General features: G+C 45.6%; 2 protein-coding genes across 2 annotated transcripts; one reads left to right on the forward strand and one right to left on the reverse strand.

The window, feature by feature from the left end:
* The first annotated feature begins 883 nt into the window (after positions 1-883).
* Positions 884-7,583, forward strand: ankrd34c (ankyrin repeat domain 34C). Its single transcript, XM_035396006.1, has 2 exons — positions 884-1,195; positions 3,089-7,583. Exon 2 carries the CDS (start codon positions 3,128-3,130, stop codon positions 4,685-4,687), a length of 1,560 nt encoding a protein of 519 aa, XP_035251897.1. The 5' UTR covers positions 884-1,195; positions 3,089-3,127; the 3' UTR covers positions 4,688-7,583.
* On the reverse strand, positions 7,184-13,995 carry si:ch211-107o10.3 (uncharacterized protein LOC407663 homolog). The gene is made up of 7 exons (XM_035396007.1): positions 13,579-13,995; positions 12,041-12,181; positions 11,173-11,364; positions 10,065-10,226; positions 9,581-9,697; positions 9,176-9,380; positions 7,184-8,615 (listed from the first exon to the last, which is right to left on the reverse strand). Exons 1-7 carry the CDS (start codon positions 13,658-13,660, stop codon positions 8,519-8,521), a joined length of 996 nt encoding a protein of 331 aa, XP_035251898.1. The 5' UTR covers positions 13,661-13,995; the 3' UTR covers positions 7,184-8,518.
* Between the last annotated feature and the right edge of the window lie 2,091 nt (positions 13,996-16,086).

The following is a 16,086-nucleotide window of genomic DNA, read 5'->3' on the forward strand; positions in this document are numbered from 1 at the left end:
AGCACAACCAATCCGACTTTATAAACGAATGAGCTAACAATTAATAAAAAGCATCTCAACTGAATTAAGCAAGTCGCGCTCGCTAGTAAACTTGAATTGACCAATGTCTTGAACCCAATGAATGCCCTGTACACCAAGGAAAATGAGCAAACTTTCTATTCTAATGGAGACACGTCACTCAGTAACCTTTCAGATGTCGCACTGGGAAAAGGTGTCGAGAACATGACGTCAAAGCACTATTCCTGATCCCTGTAGCATGAGGGCGAGCGATGGAAGTCGTCACATGAAGCGCGACATCTAATTGCAGCGCGATTTCTGCGGTATACTTGCAGAAATACAGTTCGCGAACCAGCCGTGCAAATTAACTAAATAATCTGAAAGGGAATCTTTCATAACCCTGTTGGATGGAAACAGTTGGGTGAAACAAGCACAACGGATCAATTAATGCATATTTAAAATATTTGTGGCTACTTTTGTCATTCATCCCTCATATCAATGCATACAATAATTCAAATTATATAATATTCATTAGACAAATGGTGCGCCGAGTCAAGTAGGCTGCATAATTACACGACAGATACATATGTGGGAATGAAAAATTGTTATCGCTCATTCTGTTGTGAAAACAATAAAACCGCTTCAATAAGGTAGGCCTAATATGTTTCAGTTTTAATGACAAATAAACATTTTTGTTTTTCCATTTTGTAGGCTATGTTTCAAATATAGACGCATCAGCTCATAACAACTGAAAACTATTTTCGTCTGTTTCCCCAACTGAAACAAGGGGACGTATGGCTTTATTTTCGTAGATTCTGACGTCATTGAGTTGCACGTTTCATTCACCGAGCAGAAAATAAGTTATTTATAAACCAAGCATCTTGGGCTCGTTTTTTTTCTCTCAGTGCGCACTTAGAGGGATGTAGCCATTGGACTGATCAATTGCGTTGCCATAACAAAAGGGAATCTATCTGTGATGAGCTGTGGTTCTGAGCGCTGAAGTCCCAGTACGCCAGATTTTTTTCCCGAAAATAGAACATTTCTGTCTGTACTGGAAAGGAAACTCTGGGAAAACGACACATGCCGATGAATTAGAGGGCGTCATCTGAAAATGGTTTCGCTTAATTTTCAAAGATTCTCATCGGTCCTTGACAACCGCAAATTTCATTTCCAAATGGCAAAGTTGTCCTCTTTTGAGGTAAGACTGCATTGGTGCCTCTCTAAAATAGTAGTTCTACATTGTATCATTCCTATTTTCTGGAGTATAAAGTTGAAGGATTGACGTTTTGACTGATCTGTGCGCGTGTTAAACAGATTAAATAGACAGCTTTAAACTGCATGACCGTTTCAGTTAATGGTATATGTGTATGTTTATTGGAAATGCAACATGAAAGGATAACTAGTCCTGTTTAAGGGTGATTTCAACGTGGCTTTTTCAAAGTTCCCATGCAATCAAGTAGGCACATTAGTAACGCCAACAGCGCGCGGTTTGTACATAACACTAAAAAACGTAATTTCACACATTAAAATTGCGAAGGTTGAGTAGATTTTCAGAATCATGTACAAAGACAACTGAAAAGACTAAAAGAAATTTGTCTTAGATTGCTACATTCACACAATTCTCACGTATAGAAACAGCGACGGCTAGAATGATCCGCTGGCATGAACACTATATGCAGTCGTTTAGGGGCACGATCATACCTGGCCCACACAATTGAAGTTTTTTTTTTAAAAAGATATTATTTGCTGATTTATGTTGGATCACAACAACATATTTGTTTAAGGCTGTCGAAACCTTAGGCTCGACTCCGGTGACGGCTCCCAATTCGGAACCATGGACAGCGACTTATTTTCAAACCGTTGCCTTGAAACCAGTCTTCAGACCTATAAATAGGTACATTCCCTCAGTGTATTCCAGGGGCTCTGACTTGACTTGAGTCGAACTATGCAGGCGTTAAATTAAAAAGACTTCTGAGAACACTGCAATGAATCCACAATTGTTGCTGGCGCTGTCTACTTCTGACTTACTTCGATAACTGTTGACAGCTGGAGTAGCGTTTTAAGGACGAGAAACTGCTATTCAGAAAGTTTAAAATTAGGATGCATTAATTCGCATCATCTTATGAATTGATTTATTTTATTTTTTTTAGGTTGATTTTTCCCCCTCTCATTCTGCAGTATCGCGAGGATACTTGACAATCGTTACCACGTTGTCTAAAAAGTTACCCTCAGATTTTCATGAAATAGTAGGCTAACATATATAAGACCCAGAATGATCATATTTGTGGGACCGTACGTATATCGTAATTGCTCATGCGAGGAAAAGAAACATAGTAACAATTTAAGTTGTCCATAACACTCGGAAAACGTCTATAGGCCAAAATTATAGAGGACACACATTTTACCATTCCTGTAAAAACAATAATGCTATCAGGAGTTGGCTGCAGGTTAGCAATGAGCCTCCATAAAAGCTCCATTACTGACACGCGTTATTCAAGGATTAAAACCAATAATGGCGACGTGGCGCTCGAAATGTAGATTGCCTGTGTAACAAACAAGATACACGCGTCTATGTTTCCCTTCTAAAACTAATTAAGTGAGTTCAAAAACAACACCAGGATAATTCCCGTTAATCCCCTTGTAATTAAGCAGGCAGTTAATATAGCTATGTAGAAAGCGCGTTTTGTCTTCTCATCTGTATAGATGAATGGTCCCTAAAGTTTGCTCCCCCTCCTATTACATGACGTTAAGTTTCTTCCACATTTGTCTTGTATGTGCTAAAGAGCGGATAAAAACAGCCTACAACTGAACTTCTGCAGATATGATTTTCCACCCCCGTTCTAGCCAAATAGCGCCATCTGGTGTAAACCGACGAAAACAAGATATCTCGCGCAACGCTGATGTTATTAAATAACGAAATAATATTGAACAGAAAGCTGTAGATAAATCAGTGTGTGTACAGCAATAACATAAGGAATACTGAAAATCTAATAAACAGAATCAGGCCTTAACCCCAACTTCTAAGGCCACAAAAATTTGTATTCAGAATGTCTCTGGAATGTCTTTTTAATGTGCGTTTCAATGGGCGCAGGCTGTGCCCACATCCCGAGGCTGAAGAACATACCGGAAGATGGAGGACATGCTGGAGCTGCGGACAGACGGGAACTCGCTGCTGAAGGCCGCGTGGCTGCGGCGCCTGCGGCTGACCAGGCTGCTACTGGAGGGCGGGGCCTACATCAACGAAAGCAACGAGCGCGGGGAGACGGCCCTCATGCTGGCCTGCATGTCCAGACACGCCGACCAGCAGAGCGCCAGCAAGGCCAAGCTGGTCCGCTACCTCCTGGAGAACAAGGCCGACCCCAACATCCAGGACAGGACGGGGCGGACGGCCCTGATGCACGCCTGCAGCCACAGGGCGGGGCACGAGGTGGTGTCCCTCCTGCTGACCAACGGCGCCGACCCCAGCCTGGAGGACCGGGGCGGGGCCTCGGCCCTGGTCTACGCCATCAACGCCGATGACAAGGAGACGCTCAAGCTCCTCCTGGACGCCTGCAAAGCCAAGGGGAAGGACGTCATCATCATCACCACCGACAAGTCCGCCTCCGGGGCCAAGACCACCAAGCAGTACCTGAACGTGCCCCCCTCCCCCGAGCTGGAGGACAGGTGCTCCCCGGCTCCGTGCACCTCCCCCTCTGACATCAACCTCAAGACCTCGCCCGCCCCCGACGACGGCCAGCACGAGACGGTCTTCGGTTTCCAGGCCAAACGGGTGATGGCGCCGGTGGTCAAGGCGCCGAACCCCCCGGGCTCCCCCACCAGGAGGCCCGCCAACCCCAAGCGGGCGCGGCTGCCGCAGCTGAAGCGGCTGCAGTCGGAGCCCTGGGGCCTGATCGCCCCCTCCGTCCTGGCGTCCTCCGCGCACGAGGAGAGCCGGAGGGCCAACTCGGACGAGGACGTGGTGGCCGGCGTGAACGGGCTGTGCCTGGGCCGCCGGGCGCCGCTCTCGCGCCACAACAGCGTGGAGGGCCGGGACCCCGGCTGCCCCTCCGCAGGCGACCCGTCCTCCGCCACGTCGTCCGCCCCCGCGTCCCGCCGCACGTCCTATGAGAAGTCCCTCCTCCAGCTCCAGGCCCTGGCCAGGCGGGGCGCGGCCGGCGCCGACTCGGACAACGGCGGCGGGGTCCTCCGGGACGCGGTGTACCGGCGTCGCCTGGGCAACGAGCAGTACGACTCCGACTCCCAGCTGTACTCCGACTCGGGCGCCCAGGACTCGCCCAAGGCCGCCCCCGAGAGGAGGAAGCACAACGCGTCCCCGCTGGCCCTGCTCACCGGCTCGCGGGAGTCTCTGGACAGCTCCGCCAGTACGTCCCCCAGCGTGGCGCGCCGGCGGGCCCCGGGGCTGCTGGAGAGGCGGGGCTCCGGGACCCTGCTGCTCGACCACATCTCCCACACCCGCCCCGGCCACCTGCCCCCACTCAACATCAACCCCAACCCCCCCATCCCGGACATCGGGGCCAGCAGCAAGCCCTCGTCCCCTCTGGCCAGCGGCCTCCGCTCCCTGGCCCCCGTAGCCCCCAGCTCGCCGAAGGGCTGCCCCTGCCCCAGGCCCACCAAGAAGCTGATCAGGAGGCACTCTATGCAAGTCGAGCAAATGAGGCAACTCTCCAACTTCGAGGAGCTGATCAATTAGTAAACAAAGGACCAAAACTTTGAGCCTATGTAGCAGATTTCAGCCCTGCTGTCTTCATCGAGTGAAAACTGGCTTCTGTTTCCAGCGTTGAGAGATTCAGAGGTGTAATGGATTGAACACAGAAAAGCCACGAGTCCAAAACTGAGTACGAGCGGCACAGCTGCAGTGATAACATCACATTGAGGATTCCCAGAGTTCCCTGTACCCCTCTGCAGACGTGCCGATTCACGTTTGCCAGCATATCATGCCCAGTTCTGCTAAGAGAAATAGCAAAGGGGGAAGGGCAGGATTTGCTCCTGTATACCTCTTTCTGTAAGAAACCCCAGTGGCTTCCCACTGAAACCAGTGTGCCATGGATGTGCTGTCAATCACACACTGCCAGACGCACATACACACGCGCACGCACACACAGGAGCTGCTGCTACCTTTGCCTGCCCCTTGGCCTCATCGGTACCAGGAAAATGCCTCACCGCCGAAGAGATGGAACAGTATAACAGGCCTGAGAGAAACCGCCTAAACGCGCGTGCATCAGGCCATACAAGCAAATATTGGGACACACGTAATGAAAACCGGGCAAGCAAGGACTAAACAAATCTACACTAACTGCTTGTATACAGCCAGTCACTCTCAACTCACAAACTGCATTAAGACCCCTGGGTTGAACTAGAAGCAGATGACACACCATTTTTATTGCAGGGCAAAAAAAATCGAGGCATTTTCACTGCCGTTCAAGCAACGGGGATAGCCTTATCACTTTCTTTAAGAGAAGAGAAAAACGCTTTTCAAACCTTTTAGCTGAATTACGTGGGGGAGATACTTCAGACCGCTGAATGCCGTGCTTATTTATGGACCTGACTGCAGAGCTTCGGTAGGAGGAGCAGCGAAGTATGAACAATCAACGAGCTTCAAAGCCAACGGTACCCTGGGTGCACCGTTACAAATGCACAGGTGAAACATAATAGGGCCTAATTGTTCGTCATAGTCTTTCTATTATCGACTAAAATTACACAGCGAGAGTTCAAGGGAGCCGTATAATCACATTTCATTTCTTTGCTGTAGAAAAACTGTCACCGCCGAAACACAGCATTTCCGCGTGGTTTTATTCGCCAATCAAGCGCTAACGTGACGTAAAATATAACAGTCATTTCAGACATTGTTTCCATGCTCAAACATTGGCGGCGGGTGATGAAACACGGACGGATTTTCTTGTCGCCTCACACGAAAGAGGTTCCGGGTTCGAGTCCCGGTCGGCCCGGATCCCCCCCCCCCGCGTTCCCGTAGGTTTCCTCTGAGGACTCTCGTTTCCTCCTCCAATCCAAAGACGTGCAGGTGAGGGGCTAAACTGGAGATGCTAAGCAGGCTGTAGGTGTGAGTGTGAATGTGTGCATGCATGTTCACCCTGCGGTGGACTGGCGCCCTGTCCAGAGGGCTGTTCCTGCCTCGCGCAAAACGCACGCTGGGATAGGCTCCAGCCTGCCCATGACCCTGAACTGGACAAGCCAGCATAGATAAGAGGAAGGATGGATTTCCTCATTTAATTCATTACAGCCTTGTGCAGAAATCAAGGTTGCCATGTCTCCAGCAAGAGTCGAGTGGCTATATTTAGCAAACTTACCATTTATAGATAAAGTACTCACCGTTTTGTCCCTCAACAACGAACAGAAAATCAACTAACCAGCATTTATTTTCAAGCCGTTCTCAGCCAAGGGGGTTCTCCGTAATCAACGAGCCCCCTCCCAGTTACCCATTCAGCTATAAGGGAAATTCTATGTAACCCACTGGAAATGGACAGTGAGACTCACTCTTCAGCAGTCACAGTGTTATATGAAACAGGGACAGAATGTTAGTAGCCAATTTGTATATAGTGCCTTCAGCATCTACGAATGAGAGCAAGGGTGTCGATCAAAGATACACAGATTTTTAGTTAATCTCAATAAATATGCAACCAAAAGCACTTTTGCTTTACGTTACAGATGTGTGTTGCCATTCTGTAGCTCTGATCATACTTAAGTGCCATATATTCTGACGTGGTTTATCACATTAGTCGTGTACCTACATGTCAGTCAGTCTTTGCTAGCTCTTTGTAACGCAACAGTATCAAACCTGAGCAGCTACCTGAAAAGACCGTACTCTTGTATTCTTCTCCGAAAAGTCTGAGCCCCAGGGTTGTGCCCATCATTGGCTGTCACTCGGTTATTTTAGCCTGCACTGTAAATGCAATTCTGCTTTCCTTGTTTTCGTGGTACTCGTTGAATGGCTCCAGTAGGTCCCGAAAACAGTCTGACCGACTATGAACAGCGACACATAAGTGAAACGCCAGCAATTAGGAACACCCAATCGCGGCTGTACGTCCACCCACTCTGTAGCCTACAAGCAAAGCTAATCAGGCAGTTTGCAGATGTGTTATTGATATACTTAAAGAACATACACAATCCTGTTATAGGAAGTACATGGTATATTTTATCATGTGAGGAGGAAAGGAAAGGAGACAAGTAATTCCTTTGGAGAGTCTACCAACACCAATCTTTATTTTCTCTTAAAAATTTTTCCAGAGAAAAAATTCACCCATTTTACACAGCACTTCAAATTTCTGTAATATTTTCTAATATTTTCCAACCTTGGTTAAGTGTCTGAACCAACAGCTAGATATAGCATAGTGATATAGCAACAGCTAGAAACATGTAAAAGCATTTTTACTCTTCTCAAAAAAGGAAGTAAATTCCAAATACTTCCTACCCCACATAGCTGCGATGCCTAATACTACTGCAGGCCGTATGGTCCCTGTAGACGTATTGATGGCTTTGTCACACACACTGCGGGGGTACATTTCCTTAAAACCAGCTGAAAGAGAATTATATAACCTACTTAAGGCTGAGTTCCTTCACCAGAACAATCAGGCATACGTAAAAATCAGTTAAAGATAAACTGACGTCAAAATGTTAAAAATCAGACTTGAGTACAGGTTGCAGTCTAGACTGTTACATGAACATAGGCCAGATACGCTGAACTGCCTGGACTTACCATGAAACATTATGTTCACTGATCAAGAGAAACAAAATCTCACAACTTTGCCAACTACAAAGGATCTTTGGGAGTGAGTCAATGAAAGATAAAAAAAGTTTTTTTTAAAAACATAGAAAACAACAATACGCTTTTTCCATACGATTCAACTTTGAGAGAACCGTGGAGTGTTAAGGCTTGTTTCCACCATTCCATGTATAGTATTTTTGTATGTAGTGCAACGACTGTATATTTTGAATAAATGTCCTTGTGAAGCCCTCTTGTTTTGCAGTGTGCTTTCGTTATAGGTTGATTAGAGGTTGTGCAAAGGGTGCAGAGAGAGAGGAAAGAGGATTCAAAAGCCTGAGGAGGTAGGTGAGCATCCTCAGAGGGAGGCCCCCTGCTGATGGATTCCACTCACTGCACTAATGTTGTAACAATAAGGCATAGATTGGCACTGAGGGGGTTTGGTTGAGGGGCCTCATTTCATTTACTTTTATTTTTATCAGTCTTCGCTTCCTTTTCTTGCATCCTTCCTAGAGTGGAAGGCCAAGCAGATCAAAAATATGTGAAACAGATGTCTGGAATCACGCGCTGTCAACGCACCGAGAACTCGCAAACAACGCGTTGACAACGTGCGATTCCGCATGTCAGTATATTCACGTATTTTTGACCCTTTCGGCCTTCCGTACAAGGAGAGGAAGCAAAGTGCGGATAAAACAAGCGGCTGGGATGACTCCGTCCCTGAAGAAGATCCTTGTGAGAGGGAGCAGTGGCAGCGAACAGGACCGTCCACCCCCCGTGCGCCTGTGGCCAATCACCCGCGCCGCTTCACTCGAGACCCACCATGGAGGCGCTGAGGTCCCAGAGCCTTGTGGCGGTGGCATCGTCGCGGCCCTGGGGGGCTGCCTCTTTGGGGGCGCAGTCGCTAGGGCCCGGGAACGAGAGAGATCACAGTCAGTCACCCTCGACAGTAACAGCTATGACCGCGAACCCCCATTCGGCCCGGAGGAGGCACGGAGAGCTTCCCAGACGGATCTACAGGTCGGAAAGGCCCGCACCGTTACAGTGACGGGCGCGCCCTCGAACGCAGGCAAAATGATCGGCCTTCACAGCATCAACAGCCCCGTCCTTAGTTTATTACATTCTCATGCCAAACAAAATATGATTTGCTGGAACCCCCGTTTATCAGATTGAAACAGGGAAATCCAAGTTTGTCAGCTACAATCAATAGACATGTAATACATTATACAGTACAGACAGCATAGTCAGCAAAAAATTCAATTTGTAGTATGCTTTTACTGTATATTTTGTTAACATTTACCATTTTAAATGATTGTCTGGATCGTATGTAACCATGTTAATCCGGTATATCTTTCTTGCAAAAAATCAAAAGGGTTCTGCTTCAAGTGCATGCTTGAGCACAGACACAAACAGGAAACCTGGCCTACATGAAGGACGCGGGGGTCATGGAGACGCGGGGCTCACCTGTAGTACAGGCCGCTGATTCCCTCCAGGCTCTCGTCCACGGCGCAGTAGATGGTGGTCTGGGCCCCCTGCCAGGGAGACTTGATCATCTGCATCAGCGGCCAGGCGACAAGCCTCTTCCACAGGGGCAGCGTGGGCCACAGGTGGCGGCCCAGCTCGGTGCGAATCACCCCGGGGTGCAGGCTGTACACCGTCACCCCCGTTCCTGCCAACAAGCCGCGCGCGGAGAGTTACAACTCACCAGACAAACAGGAAAAACGGAGCCGCCCCATTGGTTGACTCGCTGCTGTGGCGAGCAGAAATGTATTTCGGTTGGTTCAGTTGATTCGATTGAGCGAATGGCTGACTGTTTAGCCGACTAGCTCCGCCCATTTTGCAATGCATAACGGCGGCGCTCGCACTCACCTTGCAGCCGATTGGCCAGCTCCCGAGTGAACAGCACGTTGGCCAGCTTGCTCTGCCGATAGCTTCGGACGGGGTGGTAGTCTTTATCCAGGTTTATGTCGTCAAAGTGAATCTTGCCTGATGGAAAAACCACACTGGAATAAAACTGAATTAATCATTCGGTAATACGAACCAAATATGCAAAAATAATAGTTATACGGACAAATAAATAGTAACGAAAGGATTTTATCACAGAAAACCGAAAGCACCAAATACAAAAGATTCTATGCCATTCGATGTCAATCATGAACTTAAATGAGGCATTATAAACTTTGCCAAACAAGTTTGACTCTTTAATAAGAGTCAAACTTGTTTGTGATATCATTACTCACTTGCCTTTAGCCCAAAAGTGGAAGGAACCAATTCCCCACCCCATTCCCCCAGTCTCCAGCAAATTAAAACGAGGGTTTAGTCCTCCGGAGAACGCTTCGGACAAGAGGGGCACCTTTCTCATGAGCCAAGCTGGAGACGTTGACGACGCGACTCGGGGCAGACTTCTTCAGCAGGTCCAGAAGGCAGTTGGTCAACAGGAAGTGGCCCAGGTGGTTGACGCCAAACTGCATCTCAAAGCCGTCTTCCGTCTGCCACTTGGGGCACATCATGATACCTGGCAGCATTCAGGGCATCGTGTGAACTGGCAGGAGAGGAGACTGCCCCTCCGCTTACACCCATCAGGCCTTCAATGAAACGCAACTGAGTGAGACGCTAAGGATTCTGTAACGGGGGTTTTTGAAATCGCGATCGGTTATTCCTTAATCGAACGTGCGGTGCAGCCGATTTCAGGAATATTACAATAGAGCGGTGGTTCCCAGGCATGGTCATGGTGGACCACTGCGTATGCTGGTTTTGTTCCAACCACAGTTACAAATCCAATAATTTTAACAAGCTGTTAATTTTTCTTAATTATGTGTTTTTCATGTTTAGATGGAGTATTTACCTTCTTATGCAGCATTACATCAGAAGTAGCAATACAAGCCATGAAGAATAAAAACCCCATGTTCACACTGTGCCTATTGTGTTGTATTGCAAACAACCGCATAAAAAGAGGTAACAAATTTTTTTAACTGATCAAATTAGAGACTGATGTGAATCAATAGGCTCCTAATTGGTGAATGTGTGGACACATGGCCAATAAAACTAAACATCGGGTAGATTATTAAGCAAATGACAAAGCAAATGACAGTGGGCAAAACCTGCATTGTGCTACAGTAATAAGTTTAAGGAAAACATGAACAACTTAAACACATATATTAAACAGCCTGATTAAGAGCCTACTGATTCCTCTGAGACTTTAATTTCATCAGTTAAAAAATTGGTTGCCTTCCTATGCAATTGTTTGCAATATAAGCACAATGTGAACATGGGACTTTAATTATTCATGGAATTTATTGCTATTTTGACATTGCAACTGTGGTTGCAACAAAAATCAGCATATACAGTGGTCTCCCTGGACGGAGTTGGGGAACCACTGCAATAGAAGATTACTTCAATCCTCACCCAGCAAAACCTGTCTCCAAAACCCAAGACTGCCACCCAGTGGAGCCCGGATGTACCTGCGTTATTGATCAGGATGTCCAGCCTCTCCTCCGTCTCCTGGATATCTTTGGCTAGGTCCCTGACCGACTGCAGGGAGGCCAGGTCCACGATTTTGACCACCACGTTGCCATTGCCACTGCTCTGCCGGATCTCATCTGCGGCCTGACTGGCCCTGGCCTTGTCCCTGCAGGCCAGGATAACCCTGGCACCTGTGTGTGCACGCACAGCTGTCAGGCAAGCTCACAGCCTGCAGCTATCTACATGATTCATAGGGGCGTTTATCCGAGGAACTTCAGCAAGATAGCATGAGGCATGTGTGAGTTTGGGCTTGAAGTTGGCGAGAGATCACTGCTCTTTTGCTATTTGTGGTTGATTTTTTGTTCTGGGGTGTCCATTTATTTATTTATTTATTTATTTCTTATTTTAAGAATCGGAGGCCATTAAAGACAAACTTCTGCCATGTTATCTTGGTGAGCTGCAGTACAGCTCGTGTCCTTGGTCTTAATAAACTGCTAACAGTCTCAGAATGGGGGAACAATGCTAAGGCAAGGATTAGATTTCACTGTGTGGCAGTGTGGCATGTGGCAGTTAGGGAGGCAAACGCTGCTGTGCACCTGGTGTTTATGAGCAAGACATTAATACTGTCTATCTCCATCTGTGTGTACACACATGATAAAACACAGAAAAATTACCTACGCTTTGACAGCTACCTGAGATAAAGCTTCATGCAAGTTAAATCACATGAAAGTATAAAGCATGAGCTTTCCGTTGTTGGTACAAGCCTGTGAAATGGAGGGTATGGACCACGATTATTTATCGACCCCTTCCCTATCTTTAAGTCTAGTCACGCGCCAGGCCTGTGCGTGCCACAAGTCGCGCACTCACCTCTGCCGGCCATGTCCAGAGCGGTCTCTTTGCCGATCCCGGTGTTGGCTCCGGTTATCATGACCGTCTTCCTGTCCAGTCTGGTCCTGCTGCGGCAGATAGCACCACCAAACCATCGCCGCAAGGCTACCAGACCCACTCCTGCAACCACAACGTGTCATCAACACTGCTGATGTCTGGAAGGGACTATCGATACATTGGTGGGGTGGGCTCTGGTTCTGTCGCAATTCACTGATCCCACTGGTAAGCAATTAGCAAGTCAGAAGTGAACTTTAGTATATCCAGAAGTGTAATTATTTTTGTTTCTAACTGCAGACGTTAATTTATGCACACTAGCTAGAGGGAACTCAAGGGGATGGTTCTGTCTGAAAAAAAAGCTGTTCTTTTTCTTCTGTGAAATTTACGTAAGCTGCCAACAATAAAACAATCAAATTAGTACTTTAAATGTAAACACAGGAGGTTGCATTTATGTAGCATGCCATTAATTAATAAATTAATTTATTTAACCTTTATTTAACCAGGTTAGTCTCTAGAAATCTCTTTTTCAAGAGATATAATTTATATTGTCGTGCCAACCAAACCCTCAAAATCAAATGATGCTGTCCTCATATGGTCCACTAATTAATATTTAACAAACTGTCAGGGTTCTGTCTCCCCCCCCCCCCCCCCCCCCCCCCCTTGTCTTTCCTGGTTGGGTCGCCAGATGGCGGCACCTCTGCTTTGAGTGATGTGAGTTAATTGTTTTATCGTCTTCAATTATCTAATTATTAGTTGCGTTTTGTCTCGTGTTTCCCCTCCCTCTCTGTGGCTTGATTGTTCATCGTGCCCTCCTGTGTCTCGTCTGCGTCTGTCTACTTAAGTCTCCCTCTTCCCTCACTCAGGCGCTGGATCCTTTTATTCCTGCCACCTGTTTGTTTCTGTTTCTGCCTGCTACCTGGTTTGTTACCTGTTTTTGCTACCTGCCTGCCTGCCTGTTTGTCGCCCGTTGCCTGTTGCCTACGTTTTTCGGAAATTTTGTATTTTTGTTTTCCCGTGTTTTGTGAGGTTTTCTTTGTGTTTTTCATAGTCGCCCTGCGAGGCGTGCTGCTCCCTGTGTTCCCTGTTCAGTATTGTTAAAGTCTTTTGGTTTTTACTCTGCGTTTGGGTCCATTCCCGCACCCAGCCTGACACAATATCACTCAGTACGTCGGTTAAATTCTAGGAATCGTAAAATCTTGAACTCTCCTGTATCAAGTTGGGAGCTAAAGCATTGAGATGATTCAGTAAATTGTTCCAGAATGCAAATTCAGAAAGTGTCCCATTTTAACGATACTCACCCTATAGGTCTATAAGTCAATTGCTTAATGCAAATCGTATAATTATGATACACTCCCATCGAAAGTATGCATGGAACGCGAATGAATCTTAAACGTAAAGAGCGCATTCTTCAGACTATTTCGTAGAACATTTGGTGGACGCTAACATAACACTGAGCTAGCCCTTAAATGTCTTGCGTAGAAACAGCCTACAGTGTCTGCAATGAACATTCGATAACTTACCTGCGGCTATAGCAACAACAATTCCTGTTGAGTGTTCTTCCACAAATTGCCTTAGCCTTAATTCTTTGAAGTAGTTCTGCATGATGCTTGTCAGGATTTTCAAAAGCGATTAACTTTGACAACCAAGATTCTTGCCCTTTTATTGTGCAGACGAGAACGTTTACTAATCGGTCGTTACTATGGTTAATCTCGTAGACCTGACGGCGACTGTGATTTCGCCTACGAATACAGTTTGGCGTAGACCTGGTGGCGACTCTGAAGCCGGGGATGAACTTTCAAGAAAGTAATAACTAACATTAGCACTAAACCAACTGCCCCAACCACAGCAGCCAAATGTAGCCTACTTGTATAAAAACGTATACAGTTCAGGGACTGTCACTGCAGCGCATCTAGTTTATTATTGGGCGGAACTTGAAGTACCTTGGCCAATTGCCGGCCGGGAAAGATACGCAATATATTCACGTAACTTCCGGCTTGTCCCCGACGATATTAACAGTTTATGCAACGTCAACATCCTGACAGTTATGAAAGAAACGCCAAGGATGACCCAGAAGCTCAATTTGGCAGAACTCGATTAGGCCTACTTAGATCTATGGTTCCTGCATCGGAAACGTAGGACGCAAATTAGACTAAAAACGCTAAATATAATGATTAATCGCTGAATCATTGCATACGGATTTTTCCACGGTAGGCCGCTTATTATGTTTGCATATTAAGTTGTCAGGCTATACAGATCGACAATAGTAACCCGAATAGCCCATCTCAATCAAATATACACGCTTCAGTGGATAGGCTACGTATAGTCGAATGATAATAATACAGTATACTGCTGCAACAATATTAAAGATATATGTGCACGCATGAAACATGTTCACTGTAGCTACGCATTGTACGGAGACAAAAAAAATAAAAAATACATTTGAGCTTAAACATCTGTTTCATTAAAAGCTGAGCTGGCAACTGCCAGTTACTTCAGATAGCAAATTACGCATCTGAAATTATGACAGCATTTACCTTGTTCACCCAGACGATGGAGCCATTCGCATGCTGCATTAAATATATTTGAATAAAAAGCGAAAATCCTGATTTATTTGCGGTTTTATACATTAATATGTCAAATGTGAAATATTATTTACGCATTAAGACGTTTAAAATGTACTTCATATTTAGATTACTAATGGCGCAATAAAGGTGATAGTAAATACTAATTACACAATAATCTAAACTTCTTCAAAATTTCACATATTTCATTGGATTATTTTACACTAGTGCTTGCTTAAAACCCCACACATTTTTACTTTTGCTATTTCTTTGTGGATACCGTAGATAAAAATCAGGGTTCTACGGCATGCCATAAGGATACATTCCAAATATTTGAAGGTATTTCCAGAAAATATTACGTGTTTTGTTCTGTGCTCAAATTACAGTTATGTTTCCATTAGATATGACAGAAACTGATGAATACTGGAAGGAGGGGCTGCCACTATTGTCCCAATACAAATGACCTTATACTGAAATCACAGGACAACAAATACAACAAGTAGAATGACAAGAAAAACAGACAAAATGCATTGGGCTTCCATCAATATTAATTTTGAATCTTGGAACTGGTGCAAAGAAGAGGCACTGTCTTTGAGCATGACATTAATACTGTATGTCTCTAAATATATAGTATTAATGACTAAATATTTCTATATTGACTAAAATATTTCAGAATTTGAAAGGTAAATAAAAAATGTGTCAGGCAGTGGAACCAGCTTTAATATTGTATAAACATCATTAGGAGTTGCTGATGTTACGCTGATGTCACACTGAAAACTCTGCTGTACCTTGGAACAGTACTGAAACTCTTATTGGCTTGTGCTTCGGGCTGACTGGTCTCTGGGTTCATCAGAACTTCACTGGTCAATGTTCCAGGGTAGTTTGTGGTGAACACAAAATGACAGGACCTGTCTTGCCAACACGATGCATGCAGAATCCTGAACAATCATCAGCCAGCTCTATTAAGCGAGTCAAGGGATTTCTGGGGCATTTTTGCACACCGTGACATGCATATTGGCAGAAAGGGGTATTATTTGAAAAGCCTCACTTGGAAGTAAATAGAAGCAGAACTAACATCAGTGCTACAGTTAGTCACTCAATTGACCAATTCCCTAATTTGACTCAGTGAATGCTTTGTGACAATTTTAGAAAATGATCATTAAGATGACTTGGTGGTCCCGATTTCACTCACAAGTCATACTACAAAACAATAAAAATTATTTGAAACACTGTCTGATGTTAAATAACATCTTGGAATTAGCATTTGCCCACTGTTTAAAAACAAAAGGAAGTGACACTGAATATATTTTAATCAGTCCTACAGTTGTGGAGTCTTTTTGTTCTGGGCCAGCCTCTGTGGGAGGATCCGTTGGGACTGTGTGGGTACATGTAATGTGTCCCTCCAGAATTATACTAAACTGCTAATTTGCCCCAAGTAAATTGTCAGTCTCCTCAATTTCCACATGC

The sequence above is a fragment of the Anguilla anguilla genome, chromosome 16 (genome assembly GCF_013347855.1).
Source record: "Anguilla anguilla isolate fAngAng1 chromosome 16, fAngAng1.pri, whole genome shotgun sequence".
Taxonomy (NCBI): Eukaryota; Metazoa; Chordata; class Actinopteri; order Anguilliformes; family Anguillidae; genus Anguilla; species Anguilla anguilla.